General features: G+C 42.1%; 1 protein-coding gene across 1 annotated transcript in view; it reads right to left on the bottom strand.

The window, feature by feature from the left end:
- The window catches only part of LOC147624542 (DExH-box ATP-dependent RNA helicase DExH18, mitochondrial-like), a 59639-nt gene extending 37777 nt beyond the window's left edge, over positions 1–21862 (bottom strand). The window contains exon 1 of the mRNA XM_086819560.1: positions 19277–21862. Coding sequence (XP_086675686.1) covers positions 19277–21572 — 2296 coding nt within the window. The 5' untranslated portion in view covers positions 21573–21862. The remainder of the gene's footprint in view (positions 1–19276) is intronic.
- Positions 21863–22299: the final 437 nt, after the last annotated feature.

Raw genomic sequence — 22299 nt, 5'->3', positions numbered from 1 at the left:
TCGTGTTTTCTTTTTCTTTGCCTGAGCGATTGATGCAGTATCCCTCTCTTCAAGAATGTAGTTTTGATTTTGAAGCATTGATCGTGTAACTACATTCGCGGGTACAACAGGTGTGGTTCCTCGTGCTTGGTTGGTGACCTCAACCAAATTCAATGGCGTAATCTTGGGTGCATTAGGATTATGTGGACATTGAGCAATCAAATGGTCTATGCCACAACGATTACATGTAAGTACCGGCATTCCCGATGTGCTCCCTTGATTTGGTTGCATTTGAGTAGCGATCTTCTGTAGCCTATTAGGGCACTCCGCTACACGATGTGGTCCACCACACTCGTAGCATTGAAGAGGTGGTCTCCTTGCCATGGTATTAAGGTTTTGCCCTCTTGTGGCGAGAGCAGCCGCTTGATATACAGGCTTGACTTGCCCAAAATGATCCTCCATGTAGTACTGGGGAATCATTTCAAACGTATCAATCCCGTATGGAGCAGTGGGGTCTATCTCCTCTTCATAATCCCCACACGCACTATGTGACTCACAACCCATCTGGTTTATTGGGGTAATCCTTGGATGTGGAGGTTGTGGTCCTAGCACTGGCGGTGGTAACGGCACAGACTGGACTACATTCGAATTCCTTGGAACTATGTGCTGTGACGGTTGCTCGATAGGTTGTGCAGGCATTAGCGCGGGTACTTGAGGTGTGTTTGACCAAGCTAGTGGTGCCTGGTGTGCCAACATTCGCTTAAGTGTTAGGCAATCTTTAGATTGATGGCCATACTTACCACATGCATTGCAATTCCCATTGAATTTGACTCTGAATGTGGGACATTCACTCGTGCTATGTGGTCCTAAGCACACCGAACACCATTGTTGCTCTCTCCTTGGGTACATATGGCTATTCTGAGGAGCTCGATTACCCCTAAAGTATTCTTGGAGAGCCTTAGTAAGGTCGGTCACAGACATTTCAGATATCTTGGGCTCCTTGGTAATAGGTTTTACCGTCATTGGCTCGTGCCCAGATACTTGTGAACTAACGGATTTTGTTTCTGAAGACACCTTTTTACCTGCAATCATCAAGTTGTCTTCTAACTGGATTGCATTGGCAGTGACTGCTTCCCACGTTGTAAGACCTCTAATGACTAGGCCATTGTAAATGTCCTCGTGGCGCAATCCTCGGATGAATCTATCGAGGAGTTGGTTATTATTGAAGCGTTCATCGGGAGTGCAGCGAGAATTTAGATGCTTCAATCGACTTATAAAGTCTCTCACTGACTCCCCTTCCTCGCGTTCAGCTTTTTGGAGTTGAGATGCTACTCCCCAAAGCACACCCTCGCGTATGTATTCTTTCAAGAACAATCTCTTGAGAGTGGGATAGTGAGTGCGCTCTTCAACCCTTAAGGTTCGATACCAATCTCCAGCCTTCCCACTCAAGGTTAAGCCTAAGGCTTTACACTTATGCAGCTCATTGTGCTCTTCCAAGGAATCACACACGTGTTCAAAGACTTCAATGTGCTTCCTAACATCCTCGTTACCACTGAAGTTTTGAGTGAGCTTAGCCACTTGTACTGCCTTGCTTCTAGGTTCTCTCTCAGGCATACCCCGCATGTTTTCCGCAATAGATCGTCCGATCGTCTGAGCAAACGCTGCGAGATCACCTAGGTGAGCAGGCATAGTTGGTGGAGGCACTTCTGGGATAGCCTGGCTGATAGGAGTTGGCGTTGGTCTGAGTAGGTTGGCAAATGACGTAGGATATGATATGTGGCTAGGCCTAGCTCCTCTTGGATAAGGGTGGTGATAAGGCAGTCGTGGAGCATACGCCATTGGCATACTAAGAGGCGTAGGATCTACCTGAGCATGAGTAGCGATAGGTACATAGGGTCGATAGGCACTGGCACGCACTGTTGTAGGTACTGTTCCACTAGCTAGCGGTGTCGTACTAACTACAGCGGTAACAGGTGCACTTTCAGCTATGCTCATCATTGGGGTAGGCATTGCGGATTCCCTAATGGAAAGTTGAGCCAAGGTTGGAAAGCTAAAGTTACTACTCGTGGGCTCAACCTGCATTGAGACTCCAGGCGAAACAACATATGAAGGGTCTATGGGACTCACCGAGGGAGTCTCCAATTGTGATAGGGTTGGTTGTTTGGCCTTGCCCGTATCCAAAAACCTCATAGGGCCAGTGGAAACTAAGTTCACTCCCCTATTTTGCCTCTCAATTTGGATAATTCTATGAATCACCTCACATATCATGTGTTGTTGCTCCTCTAGATTAGTGGCGCTAGATGTAGATCGTAGGACTTCTAACCAACCTACATGGTATGTGTAACCTGTGTATAGGTCAGTTAGAGTCTCTGTGTGTAGATCATATTCCCAATTTTCATTGAGAAATATCCCATCTAGACTTGGTGTGCCAAACGGCTCTCTTGAAGTGGACGCAATGTCACTTCTTATGGGTTGGCTTCTAGGGACCTCTACTTTAGGAAGAGCATCGGAAGTTGGTAGCTCAGTAGGGCCCTCATTAAACGAAGTAGGTAGAATATCCACATGGACACTCTTTGGGAGGGTAGGGTCCACATAAGATGTGAATGGCGAATCTACTACCCCTCCTTCCTCATTTACTTCGCTTGTCGCATGTTCAGAGCTTGTAGCTCTACTAAAGGTCTCTATTAGACGACTAAACATGCTAGATCCGGGTTGTGGGGCCCACACTGGCATGTTTTGGCTTGTCTCCTCAGGGTTCTTGGTAGGGTGCCCTTCCATGGCTTCTGAGTCAGAGGACGAGTCACTATCCACTATTCGTGGATCTTGGGTTGCACTCCCTTGGGTTCCAGCCGAAGGCCAAGATGCCAACGTGGAGGGATGGTGTGAGCCTGCGTAAACTGAAACGCTTTCTAGTGGCTCAGGCTCTAGTACCCGACCAGAACGTAGATGCATGTGACGTGGGTACCCTACGTGCGTTGGTAACTACCCTTGAAACTCACACAAGTGGTTTCTTAGGTGTTTCGCACCCCGTTTTTACTTGTTTTTGTGTTGTTTTTAACCCGTTTTTGACCCCCTTACTTACGGTCGAACTTGGACTAGGGCGTATGATAGCTCGAAACGAGCGTATCGTTCAAAGGATCCTAGTGTGCTTTACAGCACCGTGTTCGCCTATCTAGAGCTCCTGTAGTCCTCAAAACAGTCCGTTTCCCTTGGGGGGAAGGGGCAAAAGCCTATTTGCTTGTGGAGGAAAGGGTGAGGGCTTTATCCCACATACTCACTTTACTCCTTGGGGAGTGGGCTACATATAGGGCACAACTTCCCATAAGCTCTCACTTGAGAGAAAGCTATGGAGGCTCACTCTCCTATATATATATATCAAAAGACCGAGACCGAGACCGAGACCGAGGCCGGGGCCGGGGTCGGGGTCGATTGGGGGTTTTTTCTTTTCAAATTTTTTTTCCAATTGAAAAATCTTTCCTCCACATGTTTGGTTTCTTCTTTAGAAATAAAATTTAATTTTTGATTTTTAATTTTTTTTAAATTTTTGTTTTCTGTTTTTTTTTTTTTTTGAGATAGGTTTTCTAGGGTTCCTTTACGGTTCAGCCTTTAGCCTTGGCCGCCACGCGGTTCAGACGCAGCACAGGTCTCTGGGGATTCAGAAATCCCCCCTCACACACAGAAAACCAGAAAACAGAACGCGCGCCCACACGCGGAGCGGAACTATAACAAAAGAAACAGAAATGCAAAAGACAAATTGCAGAAACAGATTGTGAAACACAGAAACACCTCAACAACAAACACACAGTCGCTTTCCTACAGTGTAGATTAAGCTTCGCGCAGCAGCCGAGCTGCAAACTGGAGCTTGGTGCAGGGCAACTCCCCGGCAGCGGCGCCAAAAATGTGCGCTTTTGCCGCACAGGTCGTAGCTGGGGACTTACCGAACACCGTATGCGAGCCACGAATGGCTGCAAGCATACAACCAGGAAGGCAAGCTCAAAACAGAATGCAAAAGGTGTGTCACTCACCGCTTAACTGCCGCCTTGAAGGATTCCCGCGTCGCAGCCGTGAAGGAGGAGCCGCCGTCGCCGCTCTACCGCCTCTCCGCCGCCTCGTCGTGCCGCTACACAGTGCGCTCGATCGCTCTCACTCTCTCTCTCTCTCTCTCTCACACACACGGGAGAAGGAAAACAAGGAGATAAGGCAAGAGCACTCTTCTATTCACAACACATGAGAATGAGGATTTTAGGGTTACATTTGACTCTTATAGGTGACTTGGCCGTTCACACTTGGGCGCCCATACATGGCCGGCCGACCCTAACCCTTATCCTACTGATATCCAAGGTGCGCCTCTCATCGGCGATCACCCAATCCCTTCATCCTTAACATATGGTGCCGACAAGCCCGGCCCATGACTCAGAATATTTAAATTAATGACGTAAAACATAGTACGTCTTAATGTCCGCCATGGGTTAACACAAAGCTTGGACATGAACATGGAACACAGAGCTTAGACATGGAGCTTGAATTTTGGACAGGGATTTGGACTTGGACTTGGATTTGGATTCATTGGACTTGCAATCCATTGGATTTGGTTATTGGATCTGGTATTAGCCCGGTGAGAGATACTTGTGGATCATCCCCGTGGTGTGCTCAACATCAGAGATCTTGTGCGTCGACATCGACATCGACTTGGATATCCTACATCTGCATATTTGTTTGTTTTGTATTCATTGATTGTATTGATCTTGGCCAGCGTGCCCGTGGATTGTTCCTAAATAAATTCCTGAAAGGGGGCGGGACCTGTTCCTTGCTCAATGTGGTGTACTGTGCAAGATCCCCATTCCCCTTTCTCTCTCCCCTCTCTCTCTTTATATTTTTATCTCTTGGACACGTGGTTGAGTCTGTCACTGCACGCCCCACTGGGCTTACAGATATTCCCAAGACAGCCCAAGAAATCCGCTCATTTGTGGGTCTTTCTCAAGCCTACAACACGCATATGGACAAGTTTTCTGACCTTGCAACACCTCTCACTAACTGGCTCAAGGGCGTGAAGACTCGTCGCCACAAAGTGTCTGTCATGGGAAAGGCTTTAGAGGCATTCCAAGCCATGAAGAAAGTTGCCTCTAAGTCACCAGTCTTGAAGTTGGCATCATGGGATGATCCTTTCGAGGTGATTACAGATGCTAGTAACCTAGCCATTGGAGTTGTTTTACAGCAAGATGGTAGGCCAGTGGCTTATTATAGCGAAAATAATTATTTGGTATATGACAAAGAGTTTTTGGGAGTGATGACCGCTCTTAAACATTGGAAGCACTTTCTTTACACGAGAGATTTCACACTTAAGATTGAATAACGCTGAAAATAATTATTTGGTATATGACAAAGAGTTTTTGGGAGTGATGACCGCTCTTAAACATTGGAAGCACTTTCTTTACACGAGAGATTTCACACTTAAGATAGATCATCGGGCACTTAAATGGTTGCAAAACATACACAATACCCTATGGAGTGATAGGCAATCCAGATTGAGTCGATTGTTCCAATAATTTGGGGGAATGATTGAATATGTCTTTGGTAAGAACAACCCCGTTAACCGATGATCTTAGTCGAAAAGACACAATTCAAACATTGTAGGAGTCCATTGTGCTGGAAATTCAAGGCAAGTACTTAGACAGCATGAAGGCACAGTATCTGGACGGGAAAGAATTTAGGACTCAGTATCAGTTGGCCCTTAGTTCAGACCAAGCCACTAAAATATATAGGATGGCTGGTCGTTTTTCAAGAACCGTCTTTGTGTACTCAAAGAAAAGCGCCAAGTCCTTCTCTATGATGCCCATGACTCTCTTGTCGTCCGGAGGTCATACATTAGGGAAAAAGGGAGCTCATTTTGGGGCCTTTTACGGTTTGGAAAAATAAGCTCTCAACCAATGAACAGAGGGCCAACGTAACGTTGGAAATTCACAAAAATAAGAGAAAATAGATAAAAGAAACAATATTTTATGTAGGTACAAGCGTGCTACATTAATGTGGAGATTGGTTTTTTATTCTCACAAGATCTTTGGACATGAAGATAGAATCTAGTCTGACATTTTCTCTGACAAGGGCCTTCCCGCTTCCACCTTCCTTTGAACTTTGAAATGTTGTGCTGTCTTTCCTTCGACGAAAGGTCTACCATTCTACACCACTGCCTCATTGTGCAGCAACCTCTTCTTTTCCAAAACTGCTCCCTTGATCCTGTTTGGCTTAGAGTAAGATGTTTCTTGTCAACTGTCTGTCTGCCCACTTTCTCTTTCTTGAAACTTCACTTTGTTATCTTGTTTACATTACTTTGCTGTGGTTACAGATTCACAAGGTCTCCATGGTGAATAAAAACTATGGCCGTTCTTGTGGAAGACGCTCTGTGGATGATAATGCTATGAAGGCAGAATTATATACCACATCCTTACCTCGTCGACCTGCTTCTTCTATTTCTTCGGTAGAGAATTCAAGTACAGTCAAAACGGAAGGAACTTGGGAAAGGTTAGTGTTTCGAAAGGAGCATGGGTGCTCATGCAACCTAGCAAAAGAAAGAGACCCCAGACAAAAAACATTTTCTTGGCATCATGGAAGGGAAGAGTACGAGATTTTAAAATCACCAGAGGGAAGATATCGGTGAAAGAAGTTTTGATTCAGCATGTGTACATGCATTAAGAACTTGTCTTGCGAGACTATCCAAATGATCTTCCGCAACACATGCCTAATTGTATATTTTTCTATTGTGGTTTTGTTCTTTATAAGGTGTATGGATTTTTAAGACAAAGCTTTCTTTGCTTATTGACATTCTTGTGTTATTTTATTTCATATTTATACCCTTCATCGTATGAGACATGGCAAAACATCGATTGTATTCTGGGATTTATAGATGTTTTGCATGGATCGATAGGAGAACAACAATACCAAGGTCGATGTGCAACAGAGCTAGCTCAATCCGGTATATCTTTTACTGATCATTTTTATCAGTTGTGGACAATGCAAACACACATGGTGTGTTAAGAAAACAAGACCTTCCGGCATGGAATTCAGTGGATTGGCCTCTCCCACATTTTAGTGTTACAGAGGCATATAGGGCCAAGCTTTTCAAAGAAGTACAGAAAGCTCTGAGGCCCAATATTGCCACAAGGATAATAAAAATTTCTTTATGCATGCCTCTCACAGTTTTTGTAGACTTGTTTAATACCTTTCCAGTGAAGGTTTCAAAAACAATGTTCACAGTTAAAGCAACAAGTCTGGCATGCATGCCACAATTTTTGGATAAAGGTTGGGATAAGAAGACATGTAGTTCAGTGTTTTGTGAGGTTGTCCAACCTTCTATGCAACTAAAGTACATGGTTGCATCACAAAATTCCATTTTTTCTTTTTATTATAAGCGCAGTCGAATGCTAGGTACAAAACTAGTCCCAATGGATCAAGATGAAGATTCTTTTGGTGCAGAAAATAAACTTCTTGATATTGATGTTGTTGAGAATGGTGATGTGCTAGTCAATATCTCATTAAGACAATGTTGCTCCCTAGCTCAATTGTGCAATGACATTCTATTTGAGACAGAAGGTTCTATTTCAAAGGACTTTTTATTTATCTACAACAATAAGAAGGTATACCATGTGACTTATCCTAGTCTCATTAAGCACTGCTATTAGTTTACTTTACCCTATTGTTTCATATTGCTTTTTTGCAGGTGCTCAAAAGAAGAGAGAGTTCAATAAAATGCAAAGACATTGAAAATTTGAAAATTGAGATAACATAGACTCCATAAACAAAGGTATTATATTCAATAAAGTTAAATTCTGTACAGAAGTGTTTAATTATATATGTAGAACATATTCTTGACAACAATTTTCTATTTATCTACAGGAGGCTGATCTAGAGACTGCTCTATATGGTCCAAGCTCACCGTATCATCTTTATTTGGAGAATCTATTTTTTGCTGCTCCATCCTGTCGTGTACAGTCTCTTGGTGCTGCTCCATTGTCTCCTCTACTGCCCCTGGAGCATCTGTTTGGAGAATCTATTTTCTACTGCTCCATCCTGTCGTGTATAGTCTCTTGCTGCTGCTCCATCCTGTCGTGTACAGTCTCTTGCTGCTGCTCCATCATCTCCTCAATAACATCAGCAGAGCAGGAGGTCCTTGTTCTTGTGGCTTCTCCTCATCAGCACTAGGTCCTTGTTCTTGTGGCACCACATCTGCATCATCTGTGTCATCAAGGTGTATGACACCTTCTCGGACTTTAGAGCTCTCACCCAACTCGACAGTAGAGTTGGTACAATAGGTTTGGGGGAGGCATACTTCAAAAACTTCCAAGTTATATCAGCTCTGAAACTATATACATAGTTCGAGCTGAAGCTATCTTCTCTCATCTGATATGATGATTTAGAACACTTTGTACCAATATCAAATTTTTTGAAGCTAAATGAAAATTATTTTTTCTTACAAGCTCTGGCTGTCCTATCTCAAAATAGCTTGAAAGTATATATATTTGGCACTAATCAGCACTCTCCAGCCGCCGCAGCTACTTGAATCATCTTGTTGTGGTGTCTGGATAGTTGGAAAGATATGTTAGAAACTGTTAATATCTGAACAAAATAAAATTATTCAATAAGTTCAAAGGCATAGCATGAAATAGACATCAGTAGAGGGAACAACTTTCTACCTCTAAATTTATTGGCTCTATTGAATCCAAAAGATTGACATTAGGAGGACAGTGATCCAATGCATCAAGAAGTCTTCTAATACAACTGCAATACATATAATTCAGTTAGTGTGCATTAAATCCAAATAATGAAGTTTAAAGTTAAAAATAGCACACAAACCACTTACAATTTCACCTCTCTGTGTGTGTTTCTAAGAGAGTTGAATAAAAAGCATTGCTTCTGCTGGATGTCAATAGAAGCAAAGCTCCAGTGGTCACTGCATAAGGAAAAAAGCATTAAGAAATCAAAGGCTACAAGAGTACTCAATCTTGAAGAAAAATCCCAAAAGAAGCAGCCACCCACATACTTGTTATGGTATGGAAGTAGCAAAATATCAACATGATCAAAATCATAGTGTCTGAACCAATTGGAAATATCCATGGGAGTTTCCTTTGGATCTCTTAACTTGAAGAAAATTGCAGGATCAATAATATGAACTATATGCTGTACAGCATGGTTCAGCCAGCTTCTCATCATGCTACATTGGACAAAACAATAATTAGGGTAAGGTGTAAGGGAGGAGGTACAATAAGGATTGTTTTGCAAACAAATGTAAAATAAAAGACACTTACTAGAGCATTGCAAGAATGATAGTATCTGAGCAATACTCATTCTTATGAGCCAATGCTGCCAAGCATGCTTTTGTCAAGTCAAAATTATTCTCTGAAAAATCATCTTCAATATGGACAACTATGTTAGGGCCCAGCTCCTGCAACCTTCTCTGTATCTGCAGCTTCATCTGTACAGTCTCCACATCTATAGCAAATTTGGATTCTTCTATTTGCTGCTTCAGTGACTTCTCATAAGCAGCTTTCCCTCTGCTTTGAGTGGGTCACTTCAACAACCTTCACCTTATCTGCCTTCAATTTTCTTGTAGGTGGAATTAATAATATGTCTCTCATTTTTATGTCCTGCCATTCCACAGGATGGACCAGCTTGTCATACCTCCATCTCACTCTGGACAAAGTGTTGAAGTCCTTGGCCATCAGAGTTACCTTGTGAGCATGGGCTGCTACAAGCATTGCATCTTCAAAGTACTTCTCCAAGTAATCCTCTGCCATTTCTTGTAAGGAAAGAATGGCAGTCCTGTTCCACCTAAAACCAAGGTGCCAACTATCACAAATTTCTCTCACTAGCCTCTGAAAAGGTGCCTTGGGGATTGCAAAGCCTATAGCTTTTTTTTGTTTCCTGATCTCCTTTAGCACACCTGCAGAATGTTTTAATCTCTTGGACTTTTGCTGCAGCATGCTCATTGGCTTCCCCTTCCTACCATGTGCAACTCTTCCCTTTGGAGGCACACTAGATTCCTTGATATCAGCCCCAGCTGCTGCAAGCCCTGGCCCCTTGTTAGACCTCCTTGCAGTTGCCTTGGTTCTTGCCATCACTTTGAAAAAGCTGCATACAAAGCAATCGAAAAAGATTACAACCATGGAGAACATGGAATTATAAAAGAAGGTAATGACAAATTGGATAAAGCAAAATTGAACAATTTGTAACAAAACGCGATTATGATAATTTGAAATTTCTAACAGCTCATCATCGCGTTTTTCTGCATATACTTGAAACAACATGCCATTGGGATACCTTCAAACAACTGACAGAGGCAGGAAGGATTTTGGAAGGTGAAAAGGTTTTTGTGCATATAAATCATATTGTCTCCATTGACAGGCTGAGGTACCATGTGAATAGAAGGTTTGACAGCCTGCCTGAGGAATATAAATTCAGCTGTAACTTGCACACTAGAAAGTGTAGAGTGCTTGAGGAAACCATGGCATTCCTTATGTACATTGTCTTCCATCAGCAATCTCTAGAAGAGCAAGGGCAGGAGGCTGAAGAAGAAGATATATCTGTAGGCGGAGGTAAAAGAGGATATTCCTGTGGCAACATATATGGCAGAGCAGGAAGAAGATATCAACCTCGAGGATGAGGGGCTGCAAGTGGCTGCTCTTGACCTTGTTCAACTGAGGACTGAAACTCTTAGGGCAGCACAGCCAGTTGAAGATTTTGATGTTCAGAGCAGCAACTATGCAGTGCCCATGCTTCCAGGTGTCTTGATTGGTGGTAAAGATTATGTTTTCCTCCATGATATAGAGTGTATGTTCAATTTGAGGGAGGACTATGCCATTTCCCTTATTGCCTAGGCTTCAAGGCTTGACAAGGAGGTTGGCATAGAGGATGACCATTCACTACTGGCTTTGGAAACAACTTTTGATCCAGAGGCCCTTACTATTTGTTTCAAAGAGGCTGAAAATTTCCAAGAGCCAGATGAAGCTGCCTTCCAGCTCACCCAGGAAGCTATGAATCTCTCAGCACTTCATAAGGAAAAGCTTAAAGAAGAGGCTGGACTGGAGGGGAGAGGAATAAATCTTTGGAAAGATGAACTTCTTGCTTGCTGATGAAAATGAGAAGGTATGATATTATTACTTCAAATCAAATACTTTATCTTGTGTTTAAATGTTTCTCTCAGCACTTCATAAGGAAAAGCTTAAAGAAGAGGCTGGACTGGAGGGGAGAGGAATAAATCTTTGGAAAGATGAACTTCTTGCTGCTGATGAAAATGAGAAGGTATGATATTATTACTTCAAATCAAATACTTTATCTTGTGTTTAAATGTTTTGTAGTTATGTATTATTGTCTCACTCCAATCTTTTGATACATGGCAGCTACAAATTGAGGATGACACATTCCTCTAGAGAACAAGTGGAAGCAGGCCGGCTGGGTTTGGCAAAATGTCAAGCCTAGCTCATTATATTCATGATCTAGGCAGTGCTAAGATCTTGATTTACCATAGGCAGTTGAGCAACAATGGAGAAGCCATTGTTTACTTCTTTAAATGTTTGTCTAGGGTTTTAGGTGGACATGATCTTCCATGGCAAAAGGAAAAGATCATTTTAATAGAGAGGTTGTCCGCCTTGGATATATTTGGGGATTATGTGAATAAGCAGGCCTCTAGGGCCTCTTACTTTTTGTCTTACACTTCTTATGCATTAGCATGTGGTGTTAAGGAGCCCAAATGTCTGGAGGGCTATGGAAAACACAAGCTCATAAGGTTTCGAGAGCCACCCATGATTGCATGAGGCCACACAATCCAAGAAGAAGAACACGTGGAGAGAGCTGAAGACAAGGATACCCCTCTTAGATAAGCAACAGAGGCAAGCATTGATAAACAGAAAGTCGACATCAAGTCAACAAGGAAGAAAAAGAGTCCAATCAAGTTCAAAAAGAGAGTTCCGACTGGCAGGCCTTGGGAGTAATAGGATTTAGTCATCAAATATAGCACAAATATTATGTTGAAGTTGAACTGATTTGTACAAAGTCTTTGATCCTCATCAGTTCCTTGTCCGTACGGACGATCAGTACCCTTTTGCATTTGTCCCATCACCGTACGACACTTCAGTACTCTTCCCACACTCAGTAGCTTCTAAAAGTGTTTGACACATAGTACCTTATTGGTAAGGATCAATAGTGTGTCTAGCATAATTAAGTAGTATTGATTGAATTTTTTGTGTGTAGCTCATGGATGTATTGATGCTTGTTAATATAGATCACATGTTTCACAAAAGAAATACTTTTGATGGAGTCTCAAAACATATAGGCATAACACTAAGAGTCACTTGTTCCACAGAATAAAAATCTATTGATTGAGTTTGAAAACATGTGGACATAACACCAATAAGTTACAAACTGCTATTCATGTTTACTTGTCCATTTATGGTTTCTAAATATCTTCGAATCCCTCCATTGTCTATGTCTCTCTGTTGCCATTGAATTGTCCAAAGTTTGTCTTCGTCTTTGCTTTTGGGCTAGAATAAAAGCAAGCTTGACTTTGGAACTAGCAACTTTTCTTTTAGCATGCAGCCTTTGTAGAATGCCTCGGTAAAACCATTGGAAGACTTCCTTCAGACTATTTGCCTTTTGACACCCTCCATAGTGTTGTGTGTGTCTGAAAAATGCATTACGTGCCATGTAGTGAGACTTCTCCATGCCTTGGGTAGACCAAATTGCTGGGCATCCATACTTTTTGACAAAATAGGGAAGGTGGTTGTAGATGATATGCTGTTTTCACAGAGACATAAGAATGCATAGTAAGTTATAAAAGAAAAGAGGATCACACTTAAGTAAAAGAAGAAGACATCACTTTACCATGTAGTGAGTTATATTGCAGGCTGCCCACGCGTCTTTCATTGACTTCCCAAAATGTTTAATTGCCTCTTCAAAGTTCTTGTAATCACTCTTTGTCCATGTTACATTGTCATAGAATATGAAGAGTTGATCAAGAGACCTCCACACCTTTGCCTTCACATTTCGTGCTTCCCCATCTGCCTCATGATCTTTCACGGCATTATGGACTTGCTTCCACAATCCATAACTAATCCTTGAAACTGTTCTACCTTGCCTTACTTGCTTACTACTGTGTTTGGGTCGAGACAAGAATCTTCTTGCCTTAACACCACCAATAGAGGGCTTGATTGGTACCTCCTTGCCATTGGTAGACTTTTTAAAATCCTTTGTGATATGAACATCACCTCCATGCAGACCTATATCGGATAACACTTTTTCCAATGCATGAAGAGCATCCTTTCTATTTCTTTCGGGACGGAGTTTCCAAGCAAATCCAATATACAAAAATACCAATTTCTCAATAATTCGACATAGAGCATGCAATGTGCATATGTGAACATTACATAGTGGAATGTCAAGAATGGCCTTGAAGTCAGGGTCAACTAAATATCTCTATTAGGTGCTCTCTTCCACCATTTGGAATCCATTACTTGAGTTGATTCTTTGCAGTAAAGACAAGGAGACTTTGAGTTACCTCCTTTACTAACGTTATACATGCACTTAAGTGTTTTAAGATCCCCCGCCATGTGCCACTCTACTTGAAAATCACCTTTTCCTGCAACATGGAGATTCTCTCCTTGCACTTGTCTTTTAATTATTCTTGGTATTTCCGTGTGGTGAAACACCCAATCTAGTGTTTCATGGTCTTCTGTCTTTACCTGTGATTATACAAAACAAAAGTCTTACTATAAAAGATTTGAAAACATTGACTAAAATCAAGTATGAAATAAAAAATGATCATACCTGGAACGAGCCCAACCACCATATGTGTTTCTCCGACTGCACACTAAAATACATCGAACTCGCTTCAGTCAATGATGTATCAAGTGCTTCATTCATCAATGTGATAGTAATCCTTGCCATTTTCTTTTCCTTTACAACCTCACACTCATCCAGTTTGATAACAAATTTCAAAATGCCTTTGCACTCTTCAAATGTTATTCCATAAAACTCGACCATTCTTCTTTGAAGTTGTTGTAGATCTACAAATATATTGTTCCAAGGGTCATACACAGTGGTTCCTTTACCACCATGAAATATTTCTTCAATATGGATATATTGTCCAATAAACTCATCTATACTTTCATTCAAATAACCTCTTATCTTCCACACTGTTTTGCTGGATTTGGCAGTAAAACTCGTTTAATCCTTTGATCTCTCAAATTTGAGGATATCGCATGGAAAATCGAACTATATCCCTTCCTGCTAACTCCACTAACATCAAGAGCCTCTTGGATTGTAGTGCCATCAACTTGATTATTGGATATAAAGTCCTCTACAACATTGCGTTTGATTGTTTTGTATTTTTTTTCTTCAATCAAACCTTTTGCTACACCACATTGCTACACCACAAGAAAGCAATCCTTTCATTTGTTTAACTGGAAGAAGGTTGGGATCCATATTTTCTTTTGCAGGCTCCAATAGTTTCCTATAGTAACAACACAATATGCCTATATTATTCAACACTCCCAATCCTGTTTTGCGTTAATGGATAAAATAGATATAGTCATTTGAGAGCATTTTTGAGTATAAAAAATAAAAAATTACAAACTAACCTTGCTTCCTGAATTCTTCGCTTGCATCCACCAGTCCCAGCCTTCAAATTTGCAATGTTTTTAATCTTCCTGCTTCGTTATCTATCTCCAAGCACGGTTCTCTTCCTTCTTGATCTTGTCAACTCTTTTTTACTCTTTGAATGCTCCTCAATTTCATTCTGCAATAACTGCTGCTCCAATTTTGCACGAATAGCTATCTCTTGAATCCTGGCCCCCTTTTCTTGTAGGTACATTGTTTTATATGTTTCTGCAAATGCAGACTGTGCTGAAATATAACCAAGAAGTCCATTTTGTCCATCGCCCGCAAACCTCAGTAGTGTGGTTGGATTGACAAATGGAGGTGTAGAGTTTTTTACTAGACATTTTGGATATATACTTCCATCACACCATAAGTCAATATGTTGGAGCCCTTCTCTTCTCATATTTTCCCGTTGTTGAGCATTCAACACCGTATCCTTTCGTCTTTTTTGTGTTGGAGCATATTATTCTTCTAAGTCGATGTGAAGATGGTGTAATCGCTTCTTCTGAGATTGCAACTCACTAGTATCGACCATTTTTTGTGCTTCTGAGGTTACAAAGTTTGCTTGTCAATCTCATAGTCTTTTTGTAACATGAATCGTGAAAGTGTGGCGGTATCCATACAATCATTAAGTTCAGTGATGGATTCTTTATGAGAGGCCTGCACACGTCGTCAAAAGAGATGCGGAATCTTCGAGAAACAAAAAAAAATTAAGGAGATATTTAATGCAAAATCGTGTTATCTTATTCTTTTCTGAACTGACAGTTCAGTAGTCCTTACTGACAGTTCTGAGCCACGTTTCCATATTTTATTATTTTTGAGATCTTTTAGGAGAGAAATAAATCGAAAAATAGTGAATTTCTTATAGGGCCCCAAAATGAGCTCCCTTTTTCCCTAATGGAGGTATCAACAGTACCTTGGAGAAGTTAGAGAGATTATTTTACTGACCCAAAATGCGACTAGATGTCTACCAACACAAAATGCGACTAGATGTCTACCAACACATCCAAGCATGTCAAATATGTCAAAAAGTGGAAGTTCTGTATACAAAACAAGCAGGGTTACTTCAACCTTTGCCTATTCTAGAGAGACCTTTTCACGACATCAGTATGGACTTCGTAGGCCCTCTTTCCGCCTCAGGTCGATCTAGCAACACAGAGTGTATGACTATTGTGGACAGATTTGGTAAGTTCTGCATGCTCATTCCATGCAAGTAGACAGCCATAACCGAGGATATAGCTCGCTTGGTCATTTGGTTTTCATACCCCATTGGCAGTTTGCCACAAATAATAACATCAGACGGAGATCCTAAGTTCATGTCCCATTTTTGGAAAGCGTTGTTTGACAACTTTGGGACTAAGTTGCAACTGTCCAATGCATTCCATCCACAAACAAATGGCCAAACAGAAATATATAATCAATTGGCCTTTGACGTTCTCAAATCATACTGCCAAGACCAGCAGTCGAAATGGGAACAATATCTTCCATTGGTTCAGGCAATCCTGAATGATACTCACTCATCGAGTAGCATTTGGTCGTCGATTCTCATCTCTTTTGACGAGATAGGTATCACCATCTCTAGAGGCCAATAAGACAACCGAAACATACTTGGAGATCATTGAGTCAGTTAAGGAGTGCCTTGCCAAAGCTCATGAAGCTTATACCCGGCAAGCCAACCAATCCAGGCGAGATGTCAACTTTAAGTAAGGGGATTGGGTGTATCTTCACATCATGAGGCAACGGCTAAAGCAAGTGGACAAGCATTGTCCCAAGCTTTCATTCCAAAGTTGCAGCCCGTTTCCCGTCATTCAAAAGTTAAGTGATGTCTCTTTAAAGTTTAAGTTGCCTGGAAGTTCGACTATGCACATGTGTTTCATGTTTCTTGGTTGAAGCAATATGTAGATCCACCATTGCAGCATAGTCACCAGAAACGTTTCGGGGTTTTTGACGTTTCGGGGTTTTTGTTTCGGTCTTCAGCTAAGAAACGCCAAGGTTTCGGTTTTTTTTCTATATACTTTTGCATTGCTAAAGTTCCAAACAATAGGAACTTTTAACATTTTGAGAAACTTTTTTTTTTGAGAAACCAAAAAAATTAGGAGTTTTTGAAACGTTTCGAAAGGTTTCTTGTGATTCGGGGTTTCGGGGTTTCTCACTCCAGAAACGCGTTTTCATGTGACTATGCATTGCAGGATGTATCAAAAGAGCAACAACCAGATATAACCAGAAACAATTCTCCTCCACTGATGGAAGCATGGTTTTGGTCGAAGAATACAACAGTTTTATACAAAGTTCAAGGACTGAGGAACCCATGAAGCAATATGGCTGGATGAAGAGTTCTTTCAGAAGTACCCCCAATTATTGGCGGACTACTTGGAAGCCCTGAACCTGCCACCAACTTAAGCAAGAGGGAATGTCACGTGCACCCTACACTGGGGTATACGGTGACACGGGGGTACACAAGTAATACCTTTTTCTAGGAATATGTGTACAATAGGAATATTTGTTGTACACTGTGAGCCCTCAGTCCAAGTACAGTTACGCATGAGCTACGTAGGTCAATTTCCAAGCTATAGACGTTAGTCTGGAGTCAATCCTCTTAACCCACTTGGAGAATTCATCAAATAGACACATTTCACAGTCAGTCTTACCAACTGACTTACCAGGTAGTTGCATTAGCAAGCATGTAGTTGCATTAGCAAGCATGTAGTTGCATTGCAAACATGTCTATGGGCCAGGGGCAAAGGCAACCAGTCCGCACCCTGTAGATGCCCTATATAGGCAATCGACCAGCACAAAATGCAAAGAAGCATCTGTCGGCCAGCATATGGGCTTGCTTTAGGGGCTACGGCAGCCTGTCTTGGGCCCTGTGCAGACAGCCAGCAAGCTGGCAGCAGCAAACTCTTAAGCGCCAGTAATTAAATGCTATTAGGCATTTTTTGCAATCAGGAACTGGCCGACCAGCTCCTCCTAGGACTATATAAGCAGGCGCATAAATCAGGCATAAATTCAGCAAGTCTCAAGCAGATTTTCAACAGTAAAACAGCAGATAAAAATCCTATCCTCTCCACGCTAATATTGAAACTCCTCTTTCATTCTCAGCCAGCAATGTGCAGTCCTACAGCTATCTGGACTTGCATAAGTGGTCCCCGAAGAGTCTTTTGCAGAGCCCTTGAATTGGTGAATACTCAACCGACGTCATCCTTGCGTTAGGAAATCAGATCACTTGTTCTCAAGCATTGTATAGGTGTTCTCCAAAGAATTAACATAAGCAAAAATCTGTGAATTGGATGCTAAAGATCTCACCACATAAAGGTATAAAGAAGGCCTTGTTGTGCGTTACCACGATCAACCTCAGTGCATGTAACATCAAGTGTTCCTATGCAGTGCTTAGAGCTGAAAGAAGACTACACTAATTCTGAGATATTATTGCTGCTACCCCATTGACCCATCATGCATGGATGAAACCATTGCCCATGTCTTGATCTTTTGTTGGTGTCGTGACCAATCAACATTGTATCAGCATCAGGCTCATCTATGCTAAGTGCTGTTGGTGTCCCAGGAGAGGTGCACAAGGTCCAAGGAGAGAAGCGCAACCTGTGTCAAGACCCCCACAAGCTGGTTGGTGTCTCCTTCTAGGGGAGATGAGAAGAGTGTGGGACCACCTAAAGCTACAAAAAGTAGCTATCCTTTCTGCTCGAGCGAATCTGTTTGAAGTACTGGTTGACAAATGTGGGGTAGCTGGGAAGGAGGTAAGGAGATGGTCCTACCGGAAAGCAAGAGGAAACTTTAAAGGAGGACGTGAAATCCAATCCAGTTCCTATCATGAATATGTGGGTCGAGTTCGCTTGATTTCCAAGCAAGTCCCGAGATGGTGGCTGGAGTAGACGGTATGGAGACTACAAAGATGGAGGCTATATGGGTGATGAGGATGCTGGATGATATGGGGCACATAGTTGGACAATATGATGTGATCCTCTCGAAACTCAGAATTCCAGCCAAGCTAGTTGACAAGGAAGGGATCAAGTTTCTGATTATTTACAATGGGAAGGTGATGCGTGAGGCCAAGTTCTTGAAGGGCAACAATGTTCCAAGACCTCATTTTCTGTATGTTAGTGAGATTAAAACCAAGAAATAATGTAACAAGAGGTAGAGTAGATGCTTGCATTTTGAGGTATTGATGAAAGTGGCTCTTGGTTGCAATGATGTAAGGAGGTATGTAGGTCTCATAACTTCATGTATGTAGGTCTGATATATAAAATGATATAAATCATTTCCCAAAAAAAAAAAACTTATCTCAAATAAAGTCCCAGAAGTAGCCTGCTTGATTAGACCTCATACTTGATGCATTTGTGGAATTAAGACAAGGGCAAGCTCTTTACAAGCGTCGCAAAGTGCAAACACTGCTCAAAAAAAATTCTTAGTCCCAAGAACTTGAAACAAAAATAGCCTCCAGTTATGAACATCTTGATACACCTGGACAAAACGGTCCAATAAATTAAGACATTCACACCAACCATAGCAAGAGTAAGTTCATGAAGGTGCTATTATATTCGATCCCATTAGCCAACGCTCTTGATGCTGCACGGCTGCCTTGTCATTAGAATGCCTCCCATATAATGGGTTGGCGAATGTTTGAATCTCTTAAATACTTAACTGTGTAGGTCCGTCAATGACTGCCCAAGAGTACGCGCAATGGCCATAGACATGCTTACCGCTTCCTGTTTCTGAGGGAAGAACTCAGCAGGAAAATGCTGGCTCAGCCATAAGTACAGTGACAACAACTGATACTTCTCTTCAAGGTCCATGAGCTGAAAGTCGATTCCCGGAGACCATGAAGGTTTCCCTACTAATAGTTGAAGGGGAAGCTTCTGACTGTAGGAGCTGGCATAATGAAGAAGTGCCCCCATGGATTTTTGGCTTCTTGCATTCACTGGTGAGAAGCAAAAGGTGAACCTTTCTTCTAATGTTAGATTATGTACCATGTCAATAACCGAGGCAACTTTCCTGAGACCTTTATTCTGACAAAGAAAATAGAATGCATCCACACGACTTGTTTCCACGAACCGCTCTAGTAGTTCAGAGAACTTTGCATGTGGCATGTGCTCTGCAAATAGCTGGAGTTGCTCACAAGAGGGAAACAGACCTGCACTACATGCCTCAGCAAAAGGTTCCTCCAAGCAGGTAAGAAGATGAGGAAGATCTGACACATGGAAAGTGGTCACAAGCCCTTCAGGATAAAGACTTCCACGCCGCCCAGCTCTTCCGGCAATCTGCTTTGTCAATGCTACTGGTATACGGTTCCTCAGCTCACCATCAAATTTCTCAAGGGTATGAAACACAACTCTTCGTATGTTCAAATTGAGACCCATGCCAACCGCATCACTTGCCACCAGTATGTCATAACCACTGCCAGGCTCATTGAACAGCTTTGCTTGCTGTGCCCTTGTTTCTGGTGGCAGAGCCCCATAAACTACACAGCATCGCTTATGTGTGGCTCGTTCCACGGCCCGTTTGATTTCGAAAATATCCCTACGAGAAAAAGCAACAATGCAATCCCCTGGTTGAACATTACGGAAGTCCCCACCCAATGTGTCAGTGTCAACAGCTAGGGGTTTGAACCGCTCATAAGCATACTCCTCTAGCTCATCGCCAGTTGCAGAACACATGCTCCTTACAACAGTTAAAGCACTAGGATCCCCACATAGATGTATTTCCTCAGCTTGTAGGCCTAGCAATGCCCGGGTCCAAGCCCAGCCTCTATTGTCATCATTCAACAACTGCACTTCATCAATCACGGCAACCTTCCAAATCTGTTGCATTGATGCCATTTCCACTGTGCATGATACATGATTCGAAAAGGGTACTTCTTTCTTTTCTTGCCCAGTAATGAGGCTGCAAAGAGCTCCTTTTCCATTGGCATAGTCATACACCTCCATGGCTAGAAGGCGCAAAGGGCTACAGTAGATACCATTAGGCTCTTGCAAAAACCTCTGCAATGCATTGTAAGTCTTGCCACTATTTGTTGGACCATGATGGTAGATTATCTTCCGTTTGATTGTGCGGGCAGGTGCAAACAATGCATGAGGTTTGGTCATATCGGCTGTCCGGACCAAAGCTTGAAATCTTGTCATTTCGCCTGGAAACTGCCGGGTACAAAACTCGACAAACATCGGGAAGAGAACTTTCTCTCTTACATCTGAAGGCTCCAAATCTTGCAGCTGCTTCCGCAATTCCTCTGAGCAATTCTGGAGAAAAAATCTCTGAAAACCAAGGGCAGCTGAGGGAAAGAGTGCATCGTTTATGAAAAGAGCAGCCTCTGGAGACTGGCTCGGTTCAAAGCAGTCCTTCAAAAACGACATGATGTTATCTTTGTGAGAACTTGGGGTTGATTCATGGGTTGATTCCCTTGAACACAATGGGTCACATGATGAAGGCTTATCATCATCATGAATAAACCCTGATGGGTCACATAAATGTGTTATTCCTTCAGGTGAAGATGGGTCATCATGATGATGGTCTGACTTTCCACCCATTAGGAGCTTTTTCAAAGCAGTGTTACTTATGGTTACTGCCTGTCTAGATGCATGAGATATGACTTCTGCATTATGATCAAAACCCTCTAAATCGAATGCAAAGTCCTCAAAATCTTCATGATGTGGCTTTGGTTCAATGCCACAGCATGCGCTGTATGTGCTGATATGAAGTTTATGTGTGGCAACTTCATGTGTATTTCTAATTAGACTGCTTCTTGATGTTGTAAGCTTCTGTGCGCTACTGGATTCAAGGAAAACAAGCGGATTTGCATCAAACAGAACATGGACTGACCTCTCAAGCCGAAATGGGGCATGGTACTGTGCAGGTCCGGGGCGAGAGACCTTTACCAATTCCGAAGCTGAACTCCTTGCTCTCTGGAGAAACTTTCTCATGGTGGAAATTCTGAACCTGCCCATGGCGCAACGTCGATTGCTTGCTTCTACTGCACGTCCATTGGTATTTGGCTACACATTTCCAACATGTTCATCACCGTTTCTAAACAGATTTTTACTGCACCTATTTAAGGGCGTTTAGACTTTGAAGTTTACACCTTGGTTTCCATTGGGGTAAGGTCTCATGATCGAGTCTTACTTCCAGCTCTCATCCCTAAGGACAAATAAAAATCTCGCATTAAAAAAAAAAAAGAAAAAAAGAAGCTCCACTGCCCATTGCCCGTCTTTCCTTATTACGACTACCATTTTGTAGAAATGCCGCCATTGCCCGTCTTTCCTTACGCGACTACCATTTTGTAGAAATGCCCTAAGAAATAGATTGAAAGAAGTAAATTAGGGTGTTTTCAAGTTGAAACCTCCAAAGAGTCTCCTTTGTCTATGTTCACTCCCATCTTTCATTATGCTTGTTTTATAAATGCAAGGTTCTTCATATAGAGGGAGTCATACTTGCTTTTATTAATGCAAGGTTTGTGAGTCATACTTGGTATCCATCCTGGATGGCAAGACGTCATCACTAGATTGATCTATGGCCCATCCAATCCATAAGTCGTCTCAGTCTCTCCTATCGATACTCCTCTTAACATATCCATTAAACAAGGATGCTCCTTGGCTCCTCTATTATTTGCAATCGTAGTTGATGGCCTTGCATGGCTTATTCAAAAAGCAATGGATGCACATGAAATCAAAGCCA

The sequence above is a fragment of the Cibotium barometz genome, chromosome 25 (genome assembly GCF_041138505.1).
Source record: "Cibotium barometz isolate CiBa-2024 chromosome 25, ASM4113850v1, whole genome shotgun sequence".
Lineage (NCBI taxonomy): Eukaryota > Viridiplantae > Streptophyta > Polypodiopsida > Cyatheales > Cibotiaceae > Cibotium > Cibotium barometz.
The sequence above is the reverse complement of the archived record's forward strand: the minus strand, read 5'-3'. Positions and strand labels throughout refer to the sequence as shown.